Raw genomic sequence first — 27,274 nt, 5'->3', positions numbered from 1 at the left:
GGCAGTTGATTAATACTATAAAATTGCGTCTTTACTTCCTTGCTTTGAGGTAATCTCTGTTCCAACATGCTTGAGCAGGTGAGGGCATAATGCTCTAATGACAATGAACTCATCTATAATCCAGAAGTCATGTCAAAGACATGGTCCCAGTAGAGGAGGAAGGGTGCGTTTCTACAGTAGTGGAACGGGGCCCGGGACTTACGATGTCACTTCCTGACAGGGAGGAGAGGGAGCATGCTGATGAAGAGGAGGAAGAGAGGTGCTGGGGGGGGCTGGGGAGGGACATGGGGGAGTGGACGCTGAGGGGGGAGGGGGAGTCTCTCTGCTGCTCCATACTCAGGACCAGCTGGCTAAAGTCTGCCTCCACATGGCCCGGGAGCGCTACACACACACACACACACACACACACACACACACACACACAACAAAAAACACAATCATCTGCATGTCGTACTATATCAACCAACCTTGATTAACCAACAACTTTCTGTGACAAGTTACCAGAGTTCTCCAGCTTGGTGTACTGCGTGACCCCCCACTTCCTGATGGTCCACTCTCTATAGGCCAGCACTTCCTGGCTCACTTTGATGATGCGTCCCAACATGCTGTAAGTTAGAGAGGACAGAATGCCCCTGGTAACACTGAAAACCACATCCTGTCAGATGAGCACTAATGCATCTGAAAAGGCTGGGGGCCCCACAAGAGAAGAGAGAAAATGCATCCAATCATTTTCAAATTAGAGCAAAAACGAAATCAAGTGCTACATAGGAATCCCACTCCCTAAGGAACACAGCATGGCCTTAACATGTCCAGTGAGGAACCCACCTGTCCGTGTCTTTGTTGGGGTAGGAGCGAGCGAGGGGGGACACCGCGTGAACCAGCACCATGTAGGCGTAGTCAAACACCTGCTTCACCTGCAGCACGCCGTAAGAACTCCTTCCTACGTCATTGCCTGGGAAGATTCAAGATGCAAATAAAATAACTGATCAAATGTTTTCTAGTGGTACAGTATGTGATACAGTATGTGAGGAAGTGTATAGTGACACCAAATTGTTGGAAAAGCTGCTTTTGTAACCTGTAAAACAAACAATATGGTGGCGAAAACAAGCAAACTGTAGCAACTGAAGCAATCTATTCAATCTAAGGTTAAGAACTGCCTCTCTGGAGAGAAATACATGTATGTTTGAGAAGGTCAGGGAACCCATGAAACACTGGTCACAGCACTCAAAACCCTGGCTCCTTCTCCATGACTGGGTGGTCTCACCTGGCTGGAGAGGGTCTTCGATGCACAGCATGGAGGGCCTGTTCCCGCTGCTCATGCTCTTGGCCAGCTCCTCCTTGGCCAGGTAGGCCCCCCCGTTCTTCACCCGGATGCCCGTCCTCAGGTAGTTGAAGTCTCGGCCGTACAGCTCAAAGAACTCGATCAGCAGGATGCCCAGGTTGATGTTGGCGCGTCTGGTATCGATCCTGGGGTGGAGCTGCAAAACGGACCACGTGGTTCAGAAAAGCCCAAGAAAAATCTAGCTTGTGTTTCTATTGGCCCGGCCGACACTGTGCTAGGCTGCTCTCGCAAAAGAGGTTGAACTCGAGGATATTGCCAGGTTAAATAAATTAATTTAAAAAATAAATAATAAAAAACACTTTATGCATATAGCATGTTAAAAAGTGCTTCACAATTAAAAACTCACAAAAACATTGTACTGTAAGAAAAAATAAGGACCAACAACACCATAAAATACAGTAAAAAGGGAAGAAATTAATGTGAATAAAATAAAAAACAAATACTATGACAAAATAAAAACTACTATGAAAAAGCTTTTACATAAAAATTAGTTTTAAGAAGACACTTAAAAGATTATACAGAATTATTTTTCTTGTCGGAGACTCTCAGGCAGGGATTTCCAAAACTGAGGGCCCCGCACAGAAAAAGCCCCGCCCCCTCTGGTGATCAGGCATGTTTCTGGATAACCAGGAGACCCTGACCTGGATAACCAGGAGACCCTGACCTGGATAACCAGGAGACCCTGACCTGGATAACCAGGAGACCCTGACCTAGATAACCAGGAGACCCTGACCTGATGGTCTCACTACGCCCAGGCTCACAGGGGACTAACACGTCTGAAATATAACTGAGCCAGACCAGGCTGAGCTTTAAAGGTTAGCAGTAAAATCAACTCTAAAAACTACAGGTAACCAGTGAAGAGAGGCGAGGATGGGAGCGATGTGGTCTCGTCTCCTAGAATTATTTAAAAGCCCAGCAGCAGCGTTTTCTACCAGCTGGAGGAGGGAAACGGTGTTCTGGCTCAGGCCTGAGTATGGGCAGCTACAGACCATTTCAAGGCCTGAGTATGAGGAGCTACAGACCATTTCAAGGCCTGAGTATGGGCAGCTACAGACCATTTCAAGGCCTGAGTATGGGCAGCTACAGACCATTTCAAGGCCTGAGTATGGGCAGCTACAGACCATTTCAAGGTCTGAAAAATAAGCAATATGTAGCAATGTTTCTCAGCTGGAAAATATTTTACAACAGTAGTTATTTGGCCATTAAAATAAATATAATATCAATCACATCTTGCACAACTCCTCTGAAATAATTATTTTGAGGTGCAGCCATCGAACCACCTCTGCTACATCAGAGCAGAGAGGCCGTCCTGTACCTGAACCCCCTCCGCTACATCAGAGCAGAGAGGCCGTCCTGTACCTGAACCCCCTCCGCTACATCAGAGCAGAGAGGCCGTCCTGCACCTGAACCCCCTCCGCTACATCAGAGCAGAGAGGCCGTCCTGTACCTGAACCCCCTCCGCTACATCAGAGCAGAGAGGCCGTCCTGTACCTGAACCCCCTCCGCTACATCAGAGCAGAGAGGCCGTCCTGTACCTGAACCCCCTCCGCTACATCAGAGCAGAGAGGCCGTCCTGCACCTGAACCCCCTCCGCTACATCAGAGCAGAGAGGCCGTCCTGTACCTGAACCCCCTCCGCTACATCAGAGCAGAGAGGCCGTCCTGTACCTGAACCCCCTCCGCTACATCAGAGCAGAGAGGCCGTCCTGTACCTGCAGGAAGCTGATGGCCATGAGGATGAGGCTGTAGGAGCTGATGCCTCCGGTGAAGACCTCGTTCAGGTCCCTCTGCAGCAGGAACTGCTTGAGCACGAAGATCAGATAAGGCAGGACTGTGTACCTCTGGAAGAGATGCAGAGAGGGTACATGAGGACTGTTTGTTTGCAAGAACCTTCAGGGATATGTAAGGGGTTTCCTAATGGGATTGAAGACAGACAGCTTACCTTCAGGTAGTCTTTGATGAGCCGCGCCGCTCTCACTCCAGTTTCCACGTTGAAGCTAATGTCCACTTTCATCTCCGTTTCTTGGTCTGTCAGTTTGATTATTGGCACCTGGGAAAGGGGGGGGGGGGGGTCAAAGTGAGTTGACAATTGACCTGAAAAGTATTTAATAATCATGGCTCCACTTTTACATTTGAGTAATTTGGCAGATTCTTTTGTCCAAAACGACTTGCCAAGGAATCAAGAGGATCACACAGATTCAACCCATGACAGGGAGGGAGGGGACAAGAGGAGAGACCTGGACCTGTGACAGGGAGGGAGGGGACAGGAGGAGAGACCTGGACCTGTGACAGGGAGGGAGGGGACAGGAGGAGAGACCTGGACCTGTGACTGACCGAGGCTTTGTCCAGGACTTTGATGGCGTACGGCCCGGCCACGTTCTGTTCCCTCAGCGCCTGTTCCAGCTGGTGGAGGTGAAGGGGGGGGTGGTCCCACTTGCCAAAGACCACCAGGTCGATGTCGCTGTAGCATGATAAGACATGTTAATGAACATGCATTCATACACAATACGGCAATCTGTGCCTCTTCTGTTACCTTGTGGGGAGATAGAGACCCGTACTGAAGCTGCCAAAAATCTCCACCTGCAAAATTAATGTACATAAAACATTAAAATAATGACCCAAACGTTCACTTTTTGCCCACTAATAGTCAATTTTTCCCATCATATCCAGCACGTTTTCATGACAGGTATGAGTAAAACAAAGCACTTGACCGCCAGTGTAAGTATTACTACCTATGGGTCTAAGTCTATATTACAGCTCACACACAGTCACTGTTTAAAGATACTTACTCTAGCTGTAGGCCACAAGCCTTTGATGACTGCCTCAATCCTGCTCACCACCTCTCTCCTCATGGCCTCCTCTTCAGGGCAAGGAGACATGAAGTTGAAAAAGTCCACGATCTCTTCATGCAGACTGAAAAAACACATGGGACATTGGGAGTTTGTAAGATCATGATGAAAATTGGCAACATTATTAGGCACGGTTGCAGCAACTCAAATTACCTTACCCATTCACACCTGGGCTATACCTCCGGGTTTTCCAATGGCTCCAAGAGCTTGGGCAGTTCCCATTATGTGTGTCTGAGATCAGATGGTTGATCTCAGGGGAGGGGGTCGGGTTCAGGTTGGTCCTCCGACCCGCGCGGGCATGGTGCTGGGAGTTAATAGCGGAGGGGGCGTGGCTTGACAGTTGCCTGCGACAATGTTGCGGGACATTCAGTAAAAGCTGCTGGTGATGCCTGTGATTGTTGGAATTGTATGCGTGTTCACCAATATAGGGATACTGCCTCGCCTCGTTGGCGATGTTCAAGTTGTCGATTCGCAAACAGTCTACAGGCGAACTCTCGGCCTCAGACTCTTGTGAGGAGGAGGACGGCGACAGCGACGCCTTCCTCCGAACACGCCTCTCTTCTCCCGGGCCAAGTCCGTCTGCGGCGCTTCTCTCCAACGCAACTCCAACATTTTTATAAAACCCACAACTCATCGCTGGCGTGCTTACATTGTGTTGATGAAAGTTCCGATGGGTATTCGTGGCTGAGTTCAAAACCCGAAATCCCTGAGAGGTTTCCCAAATGTGCATCCACAAGGACTTGGCCGGTCCCTTCTGCTCGGGCTGGATCCAACCGATCCTCGGATCCATTCAACTTGTAATCGAACCACCGTGTCGCGGAATCCCTCTCTTAGCAAAGCACAGCACGACCCTAGCGACAGATTTGCACAAGCTAGATAGTCTCAATGCGGCTATTTATTAACGCCAGAAGTACCTCGTGTCATGTCTTGAACTGATCGATTTTACCAGCGTCTGCCCAACTTCACTCCCCAATGGTCCAATATGGCGTACATTTTCATGGATCCATGCCGTTATACGCATGTCTGTGGGATTGCCTCTGAACACACCCCCAGAACAGCTGCACCAGGCACTGAGGAATACAAGGAATGAGGACAAATCTAAATTAAGTGATTTTTAAGTCTCATAATTAATGGCTGGTCTTTTATTTTTACGACACCGGTATCCACCAAAAGTTTTGGTCAGAAATGGCTACTGAATGCGTTTATCATATCAAAGGTACTGGGTTATAAGCTACTAGAACAAAACCAGATAACAGCACTCACGTCCTTTCTCATACGAATGTAGGTAGGTCATACATTTGGCCTGGATAGATTGTGTATTTATAGTTGACGTGGTCAGGGTGAACACACAGTAAGTAATATTTAATAGTAATGTTTAATATTTAGATTTTAATGTGTAAAAAGTATACAAACACTATATAACACCATGTACAAAACATTTACGAAAGGCAAACATGTTTTTAATGTCACAAAAACAAAATCTTTACAAAGACGTGTACAAAAGGCTTATTTCCTGAACTGAATGAAACAAAAAACAATGACAATGCGAGTTGAGCAGATTGACAGGACATATAAATATACAACGAAAGCAGCCCTCTTTAAAGGAGCTGACTACAGTGAATACATATATTTTTGGACAAACATCACGGATGTACATTATGCTGGGACAGTATGCGGTTTCTGTGTGTGCGCAAGTGAGCGAGTCTGTTGTGGGAGTGAGAGTTGTTTATTTTGTCGTGTTTTTCTCATATCTTGACTTGGCGGCACATGGAGGCGATCTGTGTGATGCAGCTGGTGACGGCCGGGGGAACCGGCTGGGTGGCGTCTCCTCGCCAGGCCGCCAGCGCCTCCACGGCCTCCTTTGGGCTGATAGGGGACAGGTCATAGGTGCTGTAGACCGCAGCCAACTGGACCTCCCATGGTACACCTGGAGGTCAGAGATGAGAGAAGAGCTGGCATCAGTCCCACATGTAGAGACCATGACATCAGACGACTACCAAATCAATCCATGTCCTTTAAAACACGGGTGTAAATATGAGAGGATTGAACAGGGCTGTAGCAAACCTGGTCACGGCTAAATCAACCATCCCAATTCCAACATCTTTCATGTGATAGGAGTTTGTCTGTCTCCCCTTGCAGATAACTTAAGACATGTAAACTTAATATTCAATAACTGAAAATTGTAGTATATAGCCAACAAATTCCATGGACCATGTTGAACCACACCTTCAGATTTTCCATGTCTAATGAATGTATGTATGGCATTGGCAATGATGTTCACTTTTGAGCTGCATTTCTCCTTGATCCCGAGCTGTCCCAAGCGCCCTGGCAAAAAAGGACAAATATTACAATATTTAAAAGTTGGGTCATAACAGTTCAGTTAGATTAATCATATTTATAAACACACACTCTAAATGAACACACACTCTAAATGTGTTACTAGACAATTTCCGTTTTCAAGTTTCCTTGTAAGGTTATAGGCTTTCATTGCGATGTTCAAGTTTGTACATGGACCTGGAAAATAGATGACAAGAGTTTGTTTGTGGATGAACAAACACTCAGCAATGAGCCTCAACACTGAACACTCAGCAATGAGCCTCAACACTGAACACTCAGCAATGAGCCTCAACACTGAACACTCAGCAATGAGCCTCAACACTGAACACTCACCAATGAGCCTCAACACCGTCGCCACAGAAACGTCCTGGATGGGCACCTGCTCAGCCCTGGGCTGCATCATCCAGGTGTTCATCATGGGCCACAGCTCTTTGCTTGAAAATAAACAAAACGGTCACACCATTCACATACCTGTACTCACTATAGCTTCTAATTTAGAGATTAAGATTAAGACAATTAAGACATTTATTTATACATCCAAGTCAGTTAAAAACAATTACTTGTTAGCAAAGATGACCTGTTTAATTCTTACTTCAGTACATTGTCAAATGTCCAGTTCCACTTCTTGTGCGTGCAGAGCAGGTCCAGAGTGAACAGCTGTTCCCAGGCCCTGGGGTTGAGGTCGTCACCCTGCCGATCATGTTTCTGGAACGCCATTTCTGCTCCAGTCCTGATGGAACCCAGCGCACTGGAGATCAACTGGTCGATGTCATGGGGAGGGTTCTGAGGAGACCAAATTAACTTCCTTCACTATTTTGTATTAATTATGTATCTTTATATATTTTAACTTTTTTTGTTGAGTTGATCACTTTCAGTGCACAGACAGCATACCTTCTCCCAGCCGAGGTAAGTGGACAAGCAGTGGAGCAGCTCTCCCTGAGCCCTGAGCTGGGTCACTGTGTGGATGGCTCTGCAGACAGCACTGCTGTGGGAGAAGACGTCGTGCCATGTGGTTGCCATGAACAGAATGAGCTTCACTGCGTCAGGGAAATCTGTGGTAAAGAGATTACAAGAACAATAAATGCCTCAACCACACGGACTATGAATGTACATTCAGAAATGTCAAATAAATACACAGCTCAAATTTGGTTGGTAACCTCTGCCGCCCTCCCTCCAGTTTTTCAGCAGATATTGTGTTGGTGGTACCTTCTCTGAGGATGTTGTAGGCCAGGATGTGGGCTCTCTCCCTGTCTCTCCTCTGCCGACACATCCCTGTGAAGACCCTGCAGAGCGCCTGCAGTTGGTCTCCCTTCAGACCATCCCTCTCCACCTTTAGTCTCGCCAGGATGGCAGACATCATCTCATCCGACGAGGACTGGCAAACACAAGACATTGCGTTAGATGATTAGAAGCTATTATGGTTTACAATGTCTTAAGTGAAGAATATTCAGAGAAAAAGTCTCTATGCAAATATATTTCATATGGTACGACTTGATAAAGTTGCCCGGAGTGGTGCAACCGGGCAACTTACTGCAACATCAAATCAAGTTATGCTCAATTATTATTTTTTTTTTAATGGAATCCTTGCAAATCCTACTAACAAACATGCATGCCGTTCCTAGTCTAATGGCAATTTAGCATTGCACTGTATGTGACTGACCGGATTGTGTCTCCCAAACTCAGAGATGACCTCTTTCTCCTCATCCCTCAGGACAGGTTTTTTGGACAGGTTCCCCACAAACAGGTGGCTCTGGATCACTGGTAAGAGATCAAAACACTTGGTTCCAATCTTCACCAACGCTTGCGATACCAACATCTTCACATCTTGATTCCCGCTCTCATGTTCTTTTGACTGAGGGCTGTCCACGTGTTGAGGTTCTCCAGATGGAGGGCTGTCCACATGTTGAGGTTCTCCAGATGGAGGGGTGTCCTCAGGTTGAAGTTCTGGAGTTGGGGGGGTGTTCTCTTGTTGAGGTTCTCTTGACATGCTCTTGCTGGTGGGACTGGGCGAGGTGTCCAGCCGGAGCTGTTTAGCGCTTCTGGGCAGCAGCACGTTGACTCTGCCTCTCTTCCCTCTCAGCTCAGTTTTAGTGAAGGCGGTGGAAGAGGAATTAATGGACTTGAAACCAGATATCTGGCTGACGGAGCTCGAAGACGTAGTTCCATTCTCTGGCGCAGACATACCCAGGTTGACGTTTCCCCGGAGGATGCTGAGGGTACGAGCGCGGGCAGAAAGTTCTGGATACATGGTGTCCAGAATCCTCATGGAGTTCTCTTGAGAGGGGCTGGAAGAAGAGGGGGCAGCAGCCGGCGCTGACGAGGGGAGTCGCCCCGGAACCGGGAGTGCGTGCTTCGGAGTGGCCGAGCCGAACTGCAGGGGCGATGAGGGCACTCCGTTATGAAGAGAAGGTGTGTTGAGAGATGGAGACAACCGTTGTGACCCATCTGTAGCTCCTGAGCAAGACTGCACAGGGGTGTCTTGATGAGGAGAAACCAGTCCTTCCATTGGTGAAGGGAAGGATAGTTTTCCGATCGCCTGCCTTGGATTGGCTGGTTTCATCATTCTCGGAGGCGTGGCCATCAGAGGTAATAGAAGAGGAAGAAGTGGCGGGCCCATGGCCGACCTGACTTTGCCTATGAGGTCTGGGGGGTGTGGCGGGGTTGTGAACAAGGTTTCGGCAGGGGTGGACCGCGGCAGATCTATGGTAGTATCTGCTTCTCTTACATCAGGATGCTTTTCAAGCACAGTTTTGCATAAACTAACAGCCTTTTCTGCCCTGTTTCTGTCAGAGTCTTTCAATAAATGAGTTACTTCAACATTAAGACCAGCCACAGTTTTGCTGACATGCTCATCTTTAGAACTGGACATCTCATCAGAACTGGACATCTCAGAGTGCGCATTTTGTGCGTTTTTCTCTAGTCCATCATTCTTTTGCTGGGATTCAGAAAATGGCAAAGAAATAACATTCAGAGTTTCATCAACAATAAGATGGTCAACACTCATCATCTCTAGCTCTGTGGGTGACTTTAAAGGTTCTAGCATCACAGAGGTTGAAAGACATGCCATCTTGTTTGTTTTCCTTTCCTCACAGTCTGTGGGCTGTGCTTTTAGGGATTCAGGTGTTGTAGTAGTCCCGGTCTCTGCATTCTTTAGTAAACTTGTCAAACACACTGTAGAAACCAGGGCTTCAGAATGTGGATTGAGTATTTTGAATTCCTGTTGTGGTACAGGATAGTTCTGCTCATCTGAGTCCCATGGCCCAGACAAAGATCCAGATGCATGTTCTTTCACAAGCATGTTTGTGGAAATATCACTGGGAGAGACAGTAGGACTGTTGGCTTCTGTTTGTGCAGCAGCAACATTGGTGTTTTTTTCAGAGGCAGGCACTTCTATTTCTTTAGCAGACCCCTTGTCTGTGCTCAAAGATGGGCACATTACTGTCACAGATTTGGTATTGACTGTTACAGGCATCTTGGCCACTCCATTCTCATTCATAACATGACCTTCTCTTTTGATGATTTCATTGCAATGGTTGCGGACCTCACTCAAAGTTACAAAATCTTGCGTTTGTGACAACAAGCTTTCACTAACAATATCTGAGGATAGTTGGATTTCTTCAACAGCCATTATATTGCTGGTATCCTTCATTTCCGTATCATTTTCCAAGTCATTGGCATCTTCACATTTCCCAGAACTCACTGCTGATATGCGATTGTTTGGCTGTGGTTCTGGACCATCTGATGTGATTTTAAGAGCACAACTTCCTGAAAGGTGGTCATCTTCCAGTCCACTAGTCACATCAGCCATCCTAGCATCCTGTGAGGGATCCATCTCAAATCCACTCCGGGATGTTTTCACATCCTCTCCCTGAGTGTGGCTGAGAGAGATTTTAGAGACCAAGATATGGCCTTGAGATTCTACTGAATTTAGAGGACCCTTTTTGACACTGGTGACAAAGTGCAGATCACCAGGAATAGGCAACGTATTTTCTGTGGATGCTTGCATAGTTTCACCAGCCATGTATTCTTGGTAAGAAGGACTCTTCAACCCAGACACATCTTTCGTTGCACCATGGCTAAAATCACCAATTGTTTCCCCCACAGATATACAGTCTGTCAACATATGGTTTCCACAGTGAGAAGACTGCATTCTATCTAATTCTCTCTTAAATGTTGAGTCTGTAGTCTGGTTTTCAGATAATCCAGAGGACTTGTGAAGAGTGCTTGTTTCAGGTACTGTGACAAGGGATGCTGAGCCCTGCTGAAGCCCAGAAGCCTCATCAACATCTCCTGACTCCACCGCACCGTCAACACAGTCCTGAAAACATGGAGTAAAGTAAACAGAATGAACAATTCAAAGATAAAGACTCATAGTCTAAAAGCACAATCTGGATTGTCAAATCACCAGACTGGCATTTGAGTCGAATAAAGGGGAAATACTTAGGTATGACTTCTGATAGAATGTATAGTAAATATATTTTAAAGGTAAAATCTGTTCATCATACAGATACAGTAAAAATAAGCACGCTTTCCTTACCCATTCAGCTGAGGAATATGGCATGGGTGAAAGAGCAGGAGGCAATGGCTTGAACCAGTCCAGGATGGCCCTCACGTCGGCCCTGGTGCTCTCATTGTAGGACAGGTCACTCTCACATGCTAGGTTCCCCACTTTGCTAGTGACTGAAACAGCAGAGATTTTTTCTAAATGCTTTTTCGACTGCCTTTTCTTCTGGTCCGTTTTCTTCTTTGATTCTCCTGAATCTTGTGGAGATTCTTTGGTTTCAATGGAACTTTGGACAGGCTTCAGGGGTGAAGTGGAGGTGCTTTGGGGTATGTTGAGGGAAGTGTCGACATCAATGATTCTCAGTGAAGCTTGTTGTGACTTCTCGGATGATAGCAAAGTGGGGAACCGACCATCTTTAACAGTGGTGGTGAATATTTGCCTGGTGCTGGTCTCCACACATCCTGAAAGATAGATAAACTTCTGATAGTTATACTGTCCCATCTCAGTGTTAGATGTCAGAACAGAGAGTAATGAATACCTACCAGGGAAGTTTAATGCGTTGACAGTCTGTGAGGATACAGGTTCCACACATGTCCAGAGATCTTCTAGAAGCCTCTGGAATCTTTCTGCAAATAAACAGTGTTTACCAGTGTTCCTGCTGCTGCTGCTTTCACTGATCAAACACACAGCCTCTGAGATGAGTGTTTTCTCCTGGTGGATTTACATAACAGGAGACTTGATGACATGCCTACTACTGTACTTGATGACATGCCTACTACTGTACTTGATGACATGCCTACTACTGTACCTTTATCAACTGTTGGTGTCCGAGGAGCAGTTGCTTGAGTTGATGTGCTCCTTAATTCTGCACAAAAAGAGAGACATTTCCACTTTAGTAAAAAGTCAGTAGCCGTGTTTCCATAAAAAGTAATGCGAATTTTAAGCGAAATTTGGAAAGTTCGCTAAAAACAGAAAAGAAAAAAAAAAGCGAATCTTGTGCGTTTCCATTAACTGTTTTGAGCGAATTAACTAGGCTACGTAAAGCGTGATTTGCGAGGATGACGAAATGTGAACAAGCGGGCTCTTTAAAAATCCCTGAGCTGAGGTAAACAAACAAGGAGCCGGTTTCTTTAAACATCAGCTAGCTGAACAAACCTGAGGAGAGAAAATGGAGAGCAGTTTTCTGTAATTGCTTGCACTTGGGCAAGTTGTAACTGTGCTTGCTCAGCTAGCTTTGGCGTTGTGCCAAGACGAAGACGAAACAAAATTATTATGTACGCAGCGGCAGCAAGGGTGAGGAGACGGCCCCGACGCGCACCATACACTTGGGAACGAAAGCGCACAGCAGTTCTGGGAGGTCATCATGGAGAGACATTTCACAGCCAGCCTTTGGCTACAACATTTCTGTCTGTCCAAGCCCACGTTTGAGCTACTGTGTGCGATGATCGGTCCATTCATTGGGCCCGGACCTAGCCCTAGACGATCACCTGTTCCAACTAAAAAACGCATTGCCATCGCGTTGTACGAGTTGGCCACTTGTGCAGAATACAGGGTTGTGGCATTTGGTGTCAGCAAGACAACCGTTCACACGAGTTGAATGTTCGTTACGTCAGTTTTATTCGGTAAATCTGTTTCCATTTAAACATTTTTGCATTAGCTCTGATTCGCAAATGGCAAAAACCACCTCAAGCGAGCGTACAAACTTTTTAGCGAATTAGAGAATTTATTAGAATTTTGCCGTTTCCATAAAATGTGATGCGAATTTCTAATGCGATATATTCTTCAAAATGCGCATAAAGGCTTTATGGAAACGCACCTACTGACTTAAAATAAGAAAGGTTATGGGCAGCAGCATCACTTACGGTAAACACATACCTTTATTCTTTTCTTTCTCCAGTTTCTCAAGTCTTGACTGCATGACAAAAACACCAAATTAAAGTAAGCAGTCAATTGTCTTTAATTGCAATCTAACAGCATGACATATTTTGTGAATTTCATTTTATATCAACAGAGCCAGACCTTAATATCTTGAAGGTTTTTCTCCAGTTGTCTCTTCTCTCCTTTCAGTTGCATTATCTGATGATCTTGCATGAGATTAGACCCTGAAGGAGAACAAACATGAGGCAAAGCATTCACATGCCATTACAGGAAGTAGGAATACAAATATTAACTGCACCAACCTTGAGACACTCTTAGCTGATTTTCTAGGTTCTGGTTGCTGTAAAAGAGAGAAGATGGCAAAATAAGTTGCTGAGGCTGGTGAATCGGTTCCTGCATCAATAGAAAACAGAAAAGACACTAAAAAGAGAACACAGAAGACACTAAAAAGATGTAACTTAATTATGTGAAATTCTTACATAACTAATGTCTTCACATTCTCCTCCCTCAGATTGTCAACTTGATCGGCCACCTTCTGACACATCCTCAAGGATGTCTGTAGAAACGAACAGACACAAGCAAGCATTACCACAATGTGTCTAAGTCCAATCCACTCAGCTCAAAGACTAAAAACCCATGTCCAATATTTCGGTGGGGTTATCATGCTATGAAGAGATTCTAAATATGGTTTGCCAGCTGATGAGAGTGAATGAGCTTGGCTGTGTTACCTGTGTTTTCAGTGATTCATTTTCCAGTGCTGCCTTTTCCATCTTCAGATGTGCGTTCTCAAGGCTCTGTTTCTCTGTTGTTTCTATGTAATAAACAGACAATAGAATATAATGCACTGAGTTTCTTGGATATTACAGTGTGGAACAAAGATATATTGTTAAGAACTAATGAAATCAAATTATACTTAAATAATACTTGAATTATTCATGATACACAGGCCTACCTTCTGCTTGCTTCAGCTTGTCTTCAAGTGTCTTCCGTCTAGGAAACAATAAAACACATAGGTTAACAGAATATAACAAGTAGGTCATACAGGCCTTGAAAATGCACTGTGGACATTGATTAAAGGAAGGCTGTGTCTTACAATGCTAGTGTGTTGTTGTTCTCCTCTTTCAGCCTGTCCACCTCTTCTGACATCTGCTGTAAGGCCTTCAATGTGTTCTACAGGATGGACAGAGAGTGGGAGATGATGCAGGGGCAAATTCCTCACAAGTTCCTCATGCAAAATGCAGGAAAAAAACGACTAAACATCTTACATTTTTAAGATATGATAACACAATATTAACACTTTATTAATCCCCAAGTATGTGCGTGTGTGTGTGAGAATGTGTGTTTGTGTGTGGGTGTGTGTGTGTGTGTGTGGGGGGGGGGGGTGTTACAGCAGCAGAGTGAGACAAAAAAAAGTAATGACTAAAAAGGATGAAAAATCCAAGTATACTTTCAGTAATATAACAATAAATAGAATATTAATAGCAATAACAATAATAATAATAATAATACTAGACAAGTGAATCAAAAAAGTTGTGTTACCTGTGTTTTCAGTGATTGATTTTCCAGTGCTGCCTTTTCTATCTTCAGATGTGCGTTCTCAAGGCTCTGTTTCTCTGTTGTTTCTATGTAATAAACAGACAATAGAATATAATGCACTGAGTTTCTTGGATATTAGAGTGTGGAACAAACACATCAAAGGTTATGGACTAAGAAAATCACATTCTTGAATTATTCATGATACACAGGCCTACCTTCTGCTTGCTTCAGCTTGTCTTCAAGTGTCTTCCGTCTAGGAAACAATAAAACACATAGGTTAACAGAATATAACAAGTAGGTCATACAGGCCTTGAAAATGCACTGTGGACATTGATTAAAGGAAGGCTGTGTCTTACAATGCTAGTGTGTTGTTGTTCTCCTCTTTCAGCCTGTCCACCTCTTCTGACATCTGCTGTAAGGCCTTCAATGTGTTCTACAGGATGGACAGAGAGTGGGAGATGATGCAGGGGCAAATTCCTCACAAGTTCCTCATGCAAGTTGCAGGAAATACCCCAATAAAACATTAACATGTTATTATTTTGTATAAATTATACAAAAGAAGCATGAGTAGCCAAGTATACATAGTATAATAATAATAATGATGATAATAAATAATAATAATAATAATAATAATAATAAATAAATAAATAAACTAGAAATGGTGCTCGGAGAGCCTATATCTCTGCCCATGAATGCATTTTGTGGCTTTGTGCGCGCATATAAGTGTGCTTAAGTGTACATGTTCAGTATTGCTGCATTCGTTAAGTTAAGGTAAACCCTCAAGCCCTGAGCCCTCACAGACTTACTGACGTCACCTAGTAAAGTGGTTGAGTGCGAGAGGCTGCAAGGGCTCGAAATGGTATAAAAAGGAATGGGACAACACTTGCAACATCACATTACGTTGATGTCAAAACATTTCTTACTATTGTGGGTGTGGGAATTTATTTTACTTTTCAATTCTACTTGATGTTTTTGTGGCTGTAAGCCAGCGCACCATAGATAGCGTTTGTTGGGTTGTCATTCTTTCCCTCCCTCCCTTACTCCGTTCAATGTTGACCTGCATTTCTATGTTGGCACCACAAGAGGCATTTGTCCCAGCACACCAAAATAAATAAAAACACCGAAATCAACCCGCTGATCTCCACTGCACAAGTAGAGTAGCGGTGAAAGCATCGGACTCCCACCCCGGAGATTGGGGTTCAAGGCCCCGGTGGGAAAAAGTTTGGGAAACCATACCCACACCCTCTCCTAGCCTGTTTGTTTATTCCTACGTTTACTTTCGGCCTTTCCATCCCTCTCCCTCCCTCCTTTCACTCTCCTTTCCCCTTTTTTTGGAAATACGGGAGAGATTCCATAGGAACAAAAACACTATGACATTCCGCACTCTCAAGTTCCATGACATGTGTACAAGGGCTCCGTTGATTGGCCAATCTCTGACCAGTGCCCCGCCCCTGAGACAGTTGGCGCAAAAGTCATTCGTGTACCCACAGACAAAAATGCATGTACCCTTAGCTGCTGATTTGTTGTTGTGTTTGTATGAGAATAAATTAATCCTACAAGTGTGCAACATTTCTCTGTGACTACGAATTTACTCCTTCAAGTGTGCAACTTTTCTCTTTGACTACGAATTTACTCCTACAAGTGTGCAAATTTTCTCTGTGACTTTGAATTTACTGATACACGTGTGACTATTTTTCTACGACTACAATTCCACTGTTACAGGTGTTCAGCACTTTTGCACCAAAAACACCTTCATACAGCACCAGAGGAGCTAACATATACAGAGACGTTGCAGCTCTTCTTTGAAAAACCAAGAAAGAAAGTGCCCTGACAAACAGTGCTGTCTTTGCTCAATCTAAGTGGAGCTAAGAGGCAAGAGACTAAAGCCCCCTCTCTCTCTCTCGCTCCCTCTCTCCCTCTCTCTTACACATCCTCTCTCCCTCACTTGCTGTTTGTCTTGAATGCACAAACATAAATCCAGGGAAGAAAGACTTCTGAACCGCCCTCTCTCACACACGTCCTTTTTTGTTTCTTCTGCATTTGTATTGTGTAGAATATCCCAACTTGTTAACATGTGTCAGAGCATTGTGTGTACAGTTGATGTCAATGTGACATTTTTCATAATGAAATGTGATACAGAATAAACCATTGACTGGTGGTACACACTGGCATCGTGATTGACCCCTGAGAAGCAAAGCAAGACATAAAGTGTCCAAAAAGTTCTGGGGGATGACCCCCTGCTTCATCAGTTTCACACCGAATCAACTACCACCACAAGTATATTCACACCTGTGGGAAATACTGAACACTATACTCTCACTACACTCTGTTCTGTGTATACTGTGTATTTTGCATTTGTACATTTTCCTTATATATATAGAATATATTGTATTTTGTATTTGCACTGTCCTGTCTTTTCACTGTCCTGTCTTGCACCCTGTCTAATGCACTGTCCTGTCCTGCATCGTCTAATGTGGTCTCCATCAGTCTATGCACCATCGACGTCATGGGGGGTTGGAGGGGGGGGGTGTTTGAGTCCCAGAATGGAAGAGGAAGGGGGCGGGTTCTCAGCACTGTTGGACAGTATGATGGCTGCTGGCACAAAGGAGCTCCTTCACTTGGCTCCGTTTGGCACCTGGGAGGGATGAGCCTGTGACTGAAAGTGCTCCCCATCTGCCACAGCTCACCAGAGGGGGGGGGGAGGGGTTGTCCAAGATGGAGGCCTGGAACAATTATTACATATGCTGGGACTCCACCCTCCTCTCTGCTCATAAAAACAGCACTGCTCAAGAACCCCTTTGGTACCTAGAAACCTCCCGGGCCTCCCTTGACTATTCGTCCTCCTTTTCCCCACTGCCTCCAGACTGTCTAGTTGTTGCCCAACTAAAGAGCTGGCCTTCCTCACCAGCCTGTTGAGTTTGTTGGTCTCCCAAGCCTTGATGCAACCCCCCCAGCAAACTAGAGATCGACCGATTAATCATTTTTGCCGATTAATCGGTGCTGATAAGTTGTTTGCTGATAACAATGGATGGAGGCTGCGCAGCTATCGGCCAGTATCGGAGCCCAATTCAATTGATAATTCTATGATAGGACGTCCTATCATAGAATTATCAATTGAATTGGGCTCCGATACTGGCCGATAGCTCGCAGCCTCCATCCATTGTAAATAGACCATATCCAAACGATGTTGGCCTAATGTACCAAATCACACTTAAGGATGTTCCATTACATTTTTAATATACATTTTAACTTTTTTAGATATATATTGAATTAATTGAAAATGATCTGGACTACAGCCACCCAGGCAACTGACGAAAAGGAGTAGGCTACTTAAGCTCGATTTAATACAAAAATAAAGGGGGGGATTTTAACAATATGTCCTGGACATAGCCTAGCCTACTCTTGGGTGTGAAGAAGACATTCTTAGAGATTCTCCTCAGCGAAACACAATCATTCATAGAGGAAATGAATAGTGAAGGAAATATGTTCTGCTCTGTTGGACATGTGGGCCTCACAGGTGACAGAGGGCAGGTGTGTGCAGGTAGAGACAGATAGATGACAGGTCGGCCTGATCCAGTTTTCATTACTATCTGCTTTGTTGCCTATGTTGAATTTGAAGATCCAGATGTATTTATTTAGGCATTTAATTTATTTGACAGTGGCTTTTTAAAAGAAACACTTTGCCATCGGCATTTTTCCTGCTCCAAACAATCGTTATTATATCGGCTTTTAAAAATCCACTATTGGTCGACCTCCACACTAAACCACGGCAAAGAGCAGTGTTCTGGCTGCCATAGACTGGTCAACCATTCGCAGAAGCCTGCTGCACACGTCGAAGGACCTGAGGAACAATTTGCTGTCCTTTCCTATAGAGCATCCATCCTCTGGTCTGGACCTCGACCAAACCACATTCCTTTTCATTTGTCCATTTATGTCCAATTACAAGCAATCGTGTCACCAGTAGCCATAGCCGCAAAATCGGTCTAATACCACAAAACTGTTTAACCGAGTTAATTGCATTAATTTTATGTTGGGGATATATGAACTGACAAAAAATACCCCAGCAGTGGATTAATGGAAAATGGAGCATCAGCAGTGTGTGTGTACAGTTGCCATTCTAAACTGCTAAGCCTAGACAATCTCATCATTCTCTCTGATATTCACCTAGTACACAAGATTACTCATAATGCTGCTCCGCCCCCACTTAAGACTTTTGTACAACGTCGATCAGAGACTATGAGCAGAGTATCACGGTCCACCTCTAGAGGTGACTGCCTTGTACCAAAACGAAGCTCTGCTTTCTCACAAACCGCCTTCTCCCATAAAGCAACTTTAGAATGGAACAAGCTTCCAGAACATATAAAACACAACAACTTCTTTCCAGGAGTTCTCCCTTGAGGCCAAAAATTGCATCCTATGCAACCAATGCTGCCAGCACTAATGTGACTGTGTGTTGCGTTCATACTTGTGTGCGGTGCTTGTATATGCACGTGGCCTACTTGTGTATTTGCATAATGTGCTTTGACCGAATCGTAATATGTGCTTGTATGGTGTGCTTGGTGCATATTGCTACTGTGATACCTGTGCGTTGATTTTGTGTGTTTAAGTACATATTGTTATTGTATGACCTGTGTTGTGTCCGTGGGTGCGTATGTCTTGCTTGTCTTTACTGTGCTGACTTGTCTGCTCCAGTGTGATTTGTTCGTCCACCTTTAGGCTAGATGATCATACAGATAATAGCCTACACCTGATCAAAAATTATTTCCAGGAGCACAAGGATGGTGGTTGAATTTAGAATGGATGAAGGAAGCCTATGTTGCTCTGTAGAGGTACCGTCAGAGGCAAGTGATCCCATATAGGAATTTATACAGTAGGCCATCAAGTATTTGAGCGAGCATCAAGGATACGTCTCGCGAATAGGTGGAGACCACCCTCTCTAGGTGGAGACCACCCTCTCTAGGTGGAGACCACCCTCTCTAGGTGGTCTCCATCCTGCTGATCAGATCCGTAACTGAGTGCAAACAAACTGACCAGGGGGAGGGGCGCTCCAGGTACTGGAACAAGCCCAGTGTGAATACACCCTAAGAAGATCGTCATTGTTACCTGGAAATCCACACTCTAAGTTATTGTAGGTTTTAAGTTAGAAGTTCAGGGTTCAATTTCATACCCGTTGTTCTTCCAGTTCCCTCTGCATGGCCTCGTACTCGGCGCTCTGTTTCTCCAGTGGAGCCATTTTCAGGCGCAGCTCCTCAAGTTGTGCATGCAGCTTGCTGGTATCCCTGCAGGTGACAATGTACAGTATGAGGCTCATTAGTTTATCATGCTCTATGTGATATCATGCTGTAATAAAACGGCAGTAAAGATAGTACAGTGGGCCAAATATACTCAGAAGATTGTATTGGAATTCCCCTTTAAACAATGTACAAAGATTTCTGGTCAACATGCAGCTGTTATGTTCAATATACATCTTAAAATTGATCATAGCTAGTGCAGGTCTGTCAGAGGAAAACTCAATGGCCAACAGTCAAAGGAGACCTAAGTGCATGAGTGAAGGGAAATTATATTCAACTAGAGGGGCTTGCACTCAGAGTGCAGACCTCCGCCCCCTCCCCCCCCCCACCAACTGCTCTCCTCCTTCCACGTCCCCGTCCCCCCTCTACCTTTCCTCCCACCACCACCTCTCATGTGCTGTGCTCTCCTACTGGCTTTTTGAATTGGTTACTGTAGCACCACCTGTAGTTTCCTCTTTCTGCTTGACATCTTTCCTCTCCAATTTCCAAAACGTTGCTAGTTTTGTGAAGACTTCCCATTCCCATTCATTAACAGCCAAGCAGAGCAGTAGTGGAGGGAGGAGTGGGCTGGTTCAGAGTCTGCAGACAGTAGTTTACAAGATGTACATTTGAGATGGGAGCAAGCCCCTAGGATTCGAAATCTAAAGTGAAACCCTATTGAACGGTGCCATCTTGGCCAAATTTGTAGTCATTTGGCCATTTTCAGGTGACTTTTGTACTTGCGCAGTTGTGCTTTTCTGTCCTACGAACGAAGTTCACGTTTATGTGAAATGTAATGAAATGAAAACCGGCTTGCATATTAACCTGTTTTTGTCAAATATATCCATTGGAGACATTATTTTTTTATCCAGGCATCTTAGTTTTAACAGGTTAATTTTAGCTGAACATGTTTGTTTGCTAGTAGATGGTATTCATTCCGTTCGCAATAACGTTATTGCAGCCAGGCTAAATTCCTCTAGGGAGCCATTACCATGGATCAGTATTGGGATTGATCAAGGGCGAGTGTGAAATAGCAGCCATGAACTCAGAGGGTTATCCGAGATGCGGTAGCAACAGCCAAAGCTCCTGCTGGCGGGAAGTGAAGCTTTTCAACTCGCCTGTCACTGGCTCCCTGGAGGAATTTAGCCTGGCTGCAATAACGTTATCGCGAACGGAATGAATACCATCTACTAGCAAACAAAACATGTTCAGCTATAATTAACCTGTTAAAACGAAGATGCCTGGATAAAAAATAATGTCTCCAATGGATATATTTGACAAAAAAAAGTTAATATGCAAGCCGGTTTTCATTGCTAAATCAAAGCGGGGAGAGCCGGGAATGTGCGTCTACATTTCGTGGACGCGCGTAGGTCAGAAAAGCACAACTGCGCAAGTACAAAAGTCACCGGAAAGCCAGAAAAGCACAACTGCGCAAGTACAAAAGTCACCGGAAATAGTCAAATGACTACAAATTTGACAAGATGGCGCGGTTCAATAGGGCTTCATTTGTGATAGCGGTCATTGAATGGAGTGGCTGTATCCAGTTCTATTAATACATCCATGGATGGGAGTTATACAGCCAATGTCATGTTAAATCTATAGGCGAGATATAGTTTTCTATGTGGTCAATCATTTTAAAGTCGCACTGAAATGAAAAAAGCATTCTGTCCCATTTTGGTTCACATAATTGGTCAGTGTTCACCTATTCAACAATGTATGCCAAAAAAAATACTAAATTCTACTTTTGTTTTAATCTTATATCAAAGTATATAATTTCTTACTTCCTGGAAAACTGTAGGTCACGTGCAATGATGACCACAGGTACCTTAGATTTTAGGCCAATAATCTCACAACATCCACCCATCAATCAACGCTATCCTTCTATGGAATCTGTCTAAAGTTCTTAAAACCCGTCCACTTGTCAATGTTCCAATGAAATTCCTCTAAACGCATGTCCCACCCCTTGTTTGCGTAGGAAATACGTCAAACTACGGAAGTTAGTTGATCTCAAACATCCGTTTCAGTGCGACTTTAATGTGCAGACACTATTTTCATCCACCTGAAAGTGTCTGCAGTTTACTTTGAATGCTTGAAGTTTACATTATCGTTTAAATGCAAGTTACACTAGTCTATATAACAGGTGTCACTGTGTTGCTTGGCAGTACTGCCTTTACGCTCACTTGCCCATGCTGGGTTCGATCTTGGCTGTACAGAAATCATCACACTTCACACTAACAGATAGTATACATAAAGCATTAAACATGGTAATTTAGCGGACTCTATTGAGGTAGCCTACAGAATGCATCGCTTCAACTATCCACACGAATGAGAAATATAACGTTATGGTGCATTCCATTTGTCTCGGGAGATGCGAGTGGGAACTGGCAATGGTCACTCCCGAGGTGAGCGCTCCAGTTGCAACAGCTGATCTCGTTATAAACAGCTAACTAGTAGCTCTAGCCTTTGTAAGCAAACAAGTTGATAACAACGCACTAAGTGGTATTGTGCGCACAAAACACCATAATCACTAATAGCTTTAGCAGCTTGTTTGTCACTCTCTACACTGCAGCCAGTAGTCTCGTCAGGCGCAAGGCGAAATTTAAATATTGCTGATTTAAATAACACTGCTGTAGCATCATTCCTGCCAGACGGGAAAATTATGGTAGGTGGGCTCTAGTGTTCTACCTTCCTGATCGAGCTGAAAATGTAAATAGACACCAGCCTGTTGACGTGAGCATAACTGATCATGGCTGGATATGGATGTATTATAAGAAGTGGATAAGGCATGCAAAGATGGCGGCCCATTCAATCCAATGAAAGTTGCTCAGTGAGACATGAAGCAAGCCCCCATGGCCAGGAACAGCCAGTTTTTGGCGTAGTGGTCAAGCTCGGTATTGCAAGTGGCGCCAAGAACCTGAAACCTATGAAGAAACTGAAACCTAAATGCCCCACTACACTGAAGTTACAGTAATATGGGTACTGTAGAGCCACCTATGAATGAATCATGGTCAAAATTTAATGGTGAGTTCCTTGGCCCATGCTGCACCCCTCCACCGAGTTTAATGCATATCGGGCTGGTAGTTTTAGTTTAATCCTGTCCTGCCTGTACAGACACAGGCAGACAGACAGGCCACGTATCTGCGGGGCTTTGCCTCTGGGGCGGAGGTAACCAATTTCTACCTTTCAAAATCCTATGAGAAATCTCTTAGCTAGTTTAGCCAGGTACTGTAGTTCCAAACAGTTGCCGAGAATCGTTATGGATTCCTTGGTGTGGAATTCTGGGAGTTTGAGCTTTGAGGAATAGAAAACTATCATGACATGGTGAAGCCTATTTCAATGGGTGGAAATATCCCACATATTTACACAAGTAATTAGGAGACCAGGAGCGTGGCTACATACATTCCTGGTATGTGTGCATCATATACATGGCCAATAAAACAAATCTTGAACAGCGAAAGATTGTGATACAAAAAAACAACTAAATGGCCTTCTTTAATGATGTGATAGCATTTTCCTCCCTTTCTTCTCGTCAGCCATAGAAACATGAAGGTCATCATAGGGTATGAGAGAGTCTGATCCTGCTAATTAACTACCTAAATGTACATTTTGACGGAATTCCTCTTTAGAACAATATAAGTACCATAGCATAAATATCATGTTGCCTACATGACACCACCAGAGAAAATCATAACAGTCTCATACCTTTGGCATCGTTGAAGCTGTAATAAAGTGTTAAGGAAAGGACTGAGGAATCCAGAGACAACAGACTGTCCAGACTAGTTGGTGGACTTGCTGAAGACGATGCATACTGCAGTGTTGCCAGATTGAGCGGTTTACCGCACTATTGGGGTGGTTTAGGTTGCATTGTGCGGGGAAGAACAGGATTGGGCGGGTGGGCAGAGTTTGGGCTGGTTTCTATGAGTTGGGCAGGTTTATATAACACAACTGAAGGAGAGTTGCCGTTATTACCACCCCCACTCTACCAAAGCCGCGCCTGGCTGCCTGCTTTCAGCCTGCCCAGCCAGCCCCGAGGTCCAAGCTAACTGGCCACGGCCCACCCTCCCCGAGGTCAAGGCTAATGGGCCACCTCCCCGAGGTCCAAGCTAACTGGCCACGGCCCACCCTCCCCGAGGTCCAGGCTGACTGGCCACCCTCCCCGGGGTGCAGGCTGACTGGCCACGCCCCCCGAGGTCCAGGCTGACTGGCCACGCCCCACTCTCCCTGACAGATGTTGGGACTCATTCATGTATTAGCAAATTCACTGACATCGTTCAAAAGTGTTGCCAGTTGACCTGGCCTAAGTGAGTGCAACGTTCTATATTGATTTAGAAGTGTGGGTGGTCTAGCCTGAGTCACAACTCTCCGTTGTGATCTTGAAGACAAGGGTCTAGAATGAGGCAAGGAAAGGTTGTGACCTGTGTTGGGTGTGAAGGCTTTTTTTTGTATGGCATTTTTTAATATGCAATATGATATATATATATTATAATATTTGGAAGGATTTTTAATCAATTGGGGCTAGGGCTGGGTTAAAAAAAATAATTTATGAATCGATTCTGAATCGATTCATGAATCCCAAAACCGATCTTTTATTTAATGAATGAATGAATGAATAAATGAAGGAATGAATAGTTCTTTAATTAATTCAATGATTCAGTTATTCATTCATTTTTGGAAATCAGTATCGATAGCCAGCCCTAGTATTGATGTGTTGCATAACTTGGCAGTCATGTAATTAAGGTTACAGCCAAAAACAGGTTTTAGTAACACTAACCGAATCGATATTGAACCGAATCAAATTGAGTCATGATAATCGATTTTGAACCTTGTGAATCGGAATCAATTCTTGAAATTCAAATCTATTTCCAGCCCTAATTGGGGCAGATTTTGAGCACTTAGGGACCGTTTGAAATTAATGCGAGGGTGTCACTGGAGGAAAACAGGGGAGGCTCATTCTTTTTAAATGCTAGTCTAAAGTAGGGTTACTGTTTTTGTCCAGGGGAGGGTCATACAAATTTGAACTGATCAAAATAAGAGTTTCTTTATTTGGAATTCAGCAAGCTGTTTAGTCTGACCTGGCAGGGGAAGTGTGTTTCGCTGCTGCTGGTCACTGCTGCTTGCTCTCACGTCCATCTTTTTTAAGCTGTGCAGCCGTTTCTATATGTGACACGAGTGTGTCCGCTCATAGCGTGAGATTTAGACCAATCAGGAGTCACCAATACTGGTGCACACCAGCACTAGAAGGCAGGCATGAGGAAAGCATGGCCGGCTTCAGACAGCTCCCAGTGATTTCAACCTCGCATCTATGCTTAGCTCTCATATACGCAGCTATTTTACAGCTATCATATTATAGACCTATTTTAGACCGAGCATAAAAGCGCTATTACAATGAATAAACATCTGTAAATACCAGAAATATGTACCAGATGTCCTGTAGGCATCCTGTCGATAAGAATTCAGAGCAGCAGCAGATTTGGGTCATCTATGCAGAGTTCTCATCCAGGCCAGGAACATGTGCTCTATGTAGCTCTGCATTAGACTCAACAATACACGTTTTTTTTTACACAATGCATTAACATATGCAAAAATGAATAAATGCCAAGAATATGCACCAGATCTGAGGTTATCAAGTGATTTCAATGCTGCGTCCATGCATAGCTCTTTTACAATTTATTTATGTATTTATTTTTATACAACGCATTAGCATCAGCAAATATGAAAAAAGATACACCGGAGAAGTCCATAGGCTACAAGATGATGCTTTAATTTTGCACAAATAGAATATTGATATGTGAACTTTGATGCAGCGCCGTAACACTTTGAATGGCGTTTGAAGATGCACATTGCGCATGTGCGAATTTCAAACCAAAGCACAGGAACGCAGGCAGCCGGTGTCGAGCAAAAGACGTGGTTTTCACATACAAAGATTTGGGAAACCTACTTCATTGGCTTTTAGCTATTTTTGTGACAGTTTGCTAGTGCTAGCTAAGTTATCCGTTTAGCTAGCGACCATTCTGGGCTAGCGACCAAATTATTGTAATGTTGTTAATGGAATAAAACATCATCCAAGTTGACGTTTAATGCATTAATATATATCATCTATCTTAGTATGCAGTGTGATGATTTCTGTAAAGTTTTGTCCACTGATGTTTTTAGCTTTCGCGAAGTACGCTAGCGACATTCCATAGCTACATTCCTTTCATCCTGTTCTGTTTGCTTTACGATGTCATTGCATTGTAATGTTTGAAGGAAATGTATGTTATTTTTGTAAATACATTCTCCGGATATCTCTAGCTAAGAGGACAGAGAAGAGCAGTCTTGTTATACTTAACTGCATGACATCATCTTCAATTGCAGACACAAAGTTTTATAAATACATAAGTCAAAGGACCCCAGTAAAGTTAGACCGGGGATGACTCTGACAAGGAGTTTGCCTTGTATGTATACCAGGCAAGGGCGTAGGTTTGGTTTCAACATTGGTAGGGACCATATAACAGTTTAGCCTGCATACACAATTTTTGCTGGGGACGAGAGGTTAAACCTCTTAAATATTCATATATTTATGACATTGAATAATACCAATACAATGTTCTTAGTGTATCACATCCTGCCTGCAGCTGCGTCCCTCCACTCTCTCGACTTCTGCTGCTGCTGCGTCCCTCCACACTCTCTCTCTCTCTCTCTCTTGGTTGCTGCTGCGTCCCTCCACTCTCTCTCGGCTGCTATCTCCGCTCTCTCTCTCTCTACTGCTGTTTCATGCAAAAAAATGATTTTATTAAAATTGAGATTTTCATAGGATTTTTAAACTGACATTCAACTCATACATTGATATATCTGTCCATTAGGGGAGTCAAAAAATACCAGACAGTAGGCAATACCTATTGTGAAATTCCACAATCCTGGATGCCTAGTTCAATACCATAGTTGGGGGGAAAAAAATACTTCAACATACACTACTTTGTTTAAAACACCCTCCAGCCAATATAGTAAGAGGAAAATTATGAGATTCCAGTTGGCAAGTATACGTTAGCTAATAACTGTAGGAAACCAGGCTACACAGGGACAGGCTTGTATAAAGAACTACAGACCTGAGCCCTCATAAAACTAACGTTAAGAGCTCTCACGGGCTGGCTAACCTCTAGATAACGTGTATTCAGTTTCCCCTATAATTGTAACAAGAACCCCTGTCAGGCTAAAACAATGTATTTATTTTTATATCAAAACTTACGACTTTATCACTGACATTTTTTAGCATAAGTTAATGGGAGTTTAATATGGTGAAAATTAGCATCACATCTAGCTGGCTTTGACAAAGCTATAGCTAATAGCCTATCGGCTAGTATTCATTGCTGACACTAACAGTCGTTAGTTGTAAGGACGCCGTGATGTCCCATTCAATTAAATCTGTGATGGGCAGCTAATGTATGATAATGTAATGGCTGCTGCAATTCTAATGTTACAGTATGATAGAAGCCATCTTAACAGTTCGCTAGCTAGACAGCATCAGCAGTTGATAATTTTCCACAATGGAAAGACAAGTGATGTTAGTTTAGGTAACATTA

The 27,274-nt window shown here is 44.0% G+C and overlaps 2 protein-coding genes across 2 annotated transcripts in view; both read right to left on the bottom strand.

Moving 5' to 3' along the window:
- Positions 1–127: 127 nt before the first annotated feature.
- Positions 128–4,980, bottom strand: LOC311326413 (terminal nucleotidyltransferase 4A-like; the record flags this gene model as incomplete). Its single annotated transcript, XM_084459306.1, has 10 exons — positions 128–381; positions 502–605; positions 826–952; positions 1,265–1,478; positions 3,054–3,182; positions 3,284–3,391; positions 3,676–3,802; positions 3,875–3,921; positions 4,131–4,254; positions 4,349–4,980. The coding sequence occupies 10 exons, from the start codon at positions 4,978–4,980 to the stop codon at positions 128–130; spliced, it is 1,866 nt and encodes a 621-aa protein (XP_084315432.1).
- Positions 4,981–5,642: 662 nt separating this feature from the next.
- ice1 (KIAA0947-like (H. sapiens)) overlaps positions 5,643–27,274 on the bottom strand; it is a 35,054-nt gene continuing 13,422 nt past the window's right edge. The window contains exons 3-23 of the mRNA XM_084459305.1: positions 19,613–19,724; positions 14,802–14,878; positions 14,661–14,698; positions 14,449–14,531; positions 14,003–14,079; positions 13,862–13,899; positions 13,638–13,720; positions 13,389–13,465; positions 13,212–13,249; positions 13,051–13,133; positions 12,907–12,943; positions 11,840–11,896; positions 11,574–11,657; positions 11,065–11,492; positions 8,188–10,845; positions 7,734–7,902; positions 7,419–7,579; positions 7,120–7,310; positions 6,861–6,961; positions 6,417–6,515; positions 5,643–6,117 (exon numbers count right to left, since the gene is read on the bottom strand). Of these exons, the coding sequence (XP_084315431.1) occupies positions 5,936–6,117; positions 6,417–6,515; positions 6,861–6,961; positions 7,120–7,310; positions 7,419–7,579; positions 7,734–7,902; positions 8,188–10,845; positions 11,065–11,492; positions 11,574–11,657; positions 11,840–11,896; positions 12,907–12,943; positions 13,051–13,133; positions 13,212–13,249; positions 13,389–13,465; positions 13,638–13,720; positions 13,862–13,899; positions 14,003–14,079; positions 14,449–14,531; positions 14,661–14,698; positions 14,802–14,878; positions 19,613–19,724 (4,873 nt within the window). The 3' untranslated portion in view covers positions 5,643–5,935. The remainder of the gene's footprint in view (positions 6,118–6,416; positions 6,516–6,860; positions 6,962–7,119; positions 7,311–7,418; positions 7,580–7,733; positions 7,903–8,187; positions 10,846–11,064; positions 11,493–11,573; positions 11,658–11,839; positions 11,897–12,906; positions 12,944–13,050; positions 13,134–13,211; positions 13,250–13,388; positions 13,466–13,637; positions 13,721–13,861; positions 13,900–14,002; positions 14,080–14,448; positions 14,532–14,660; positions 14,699–14,801; positions 14,879–19,612; positions 19,725–27,274) is intronic.

Source organism: Borostomias antarcticus (genome assembly GCF_949987555.1).
Source record: "Borostomias antarcticus genome assembly, chromosome: 27".
NCBI classification, from domain to species: domain Eukaryota; kingdom Metazoa; phylum Chordata; class Actinopteri; order Stomiiformes; family Stomiidae; genus Borostomias; species Borostomias antarcticus.
This window is presented reverse-complemented; position numbering and strand designations above follow the sequence as displayed.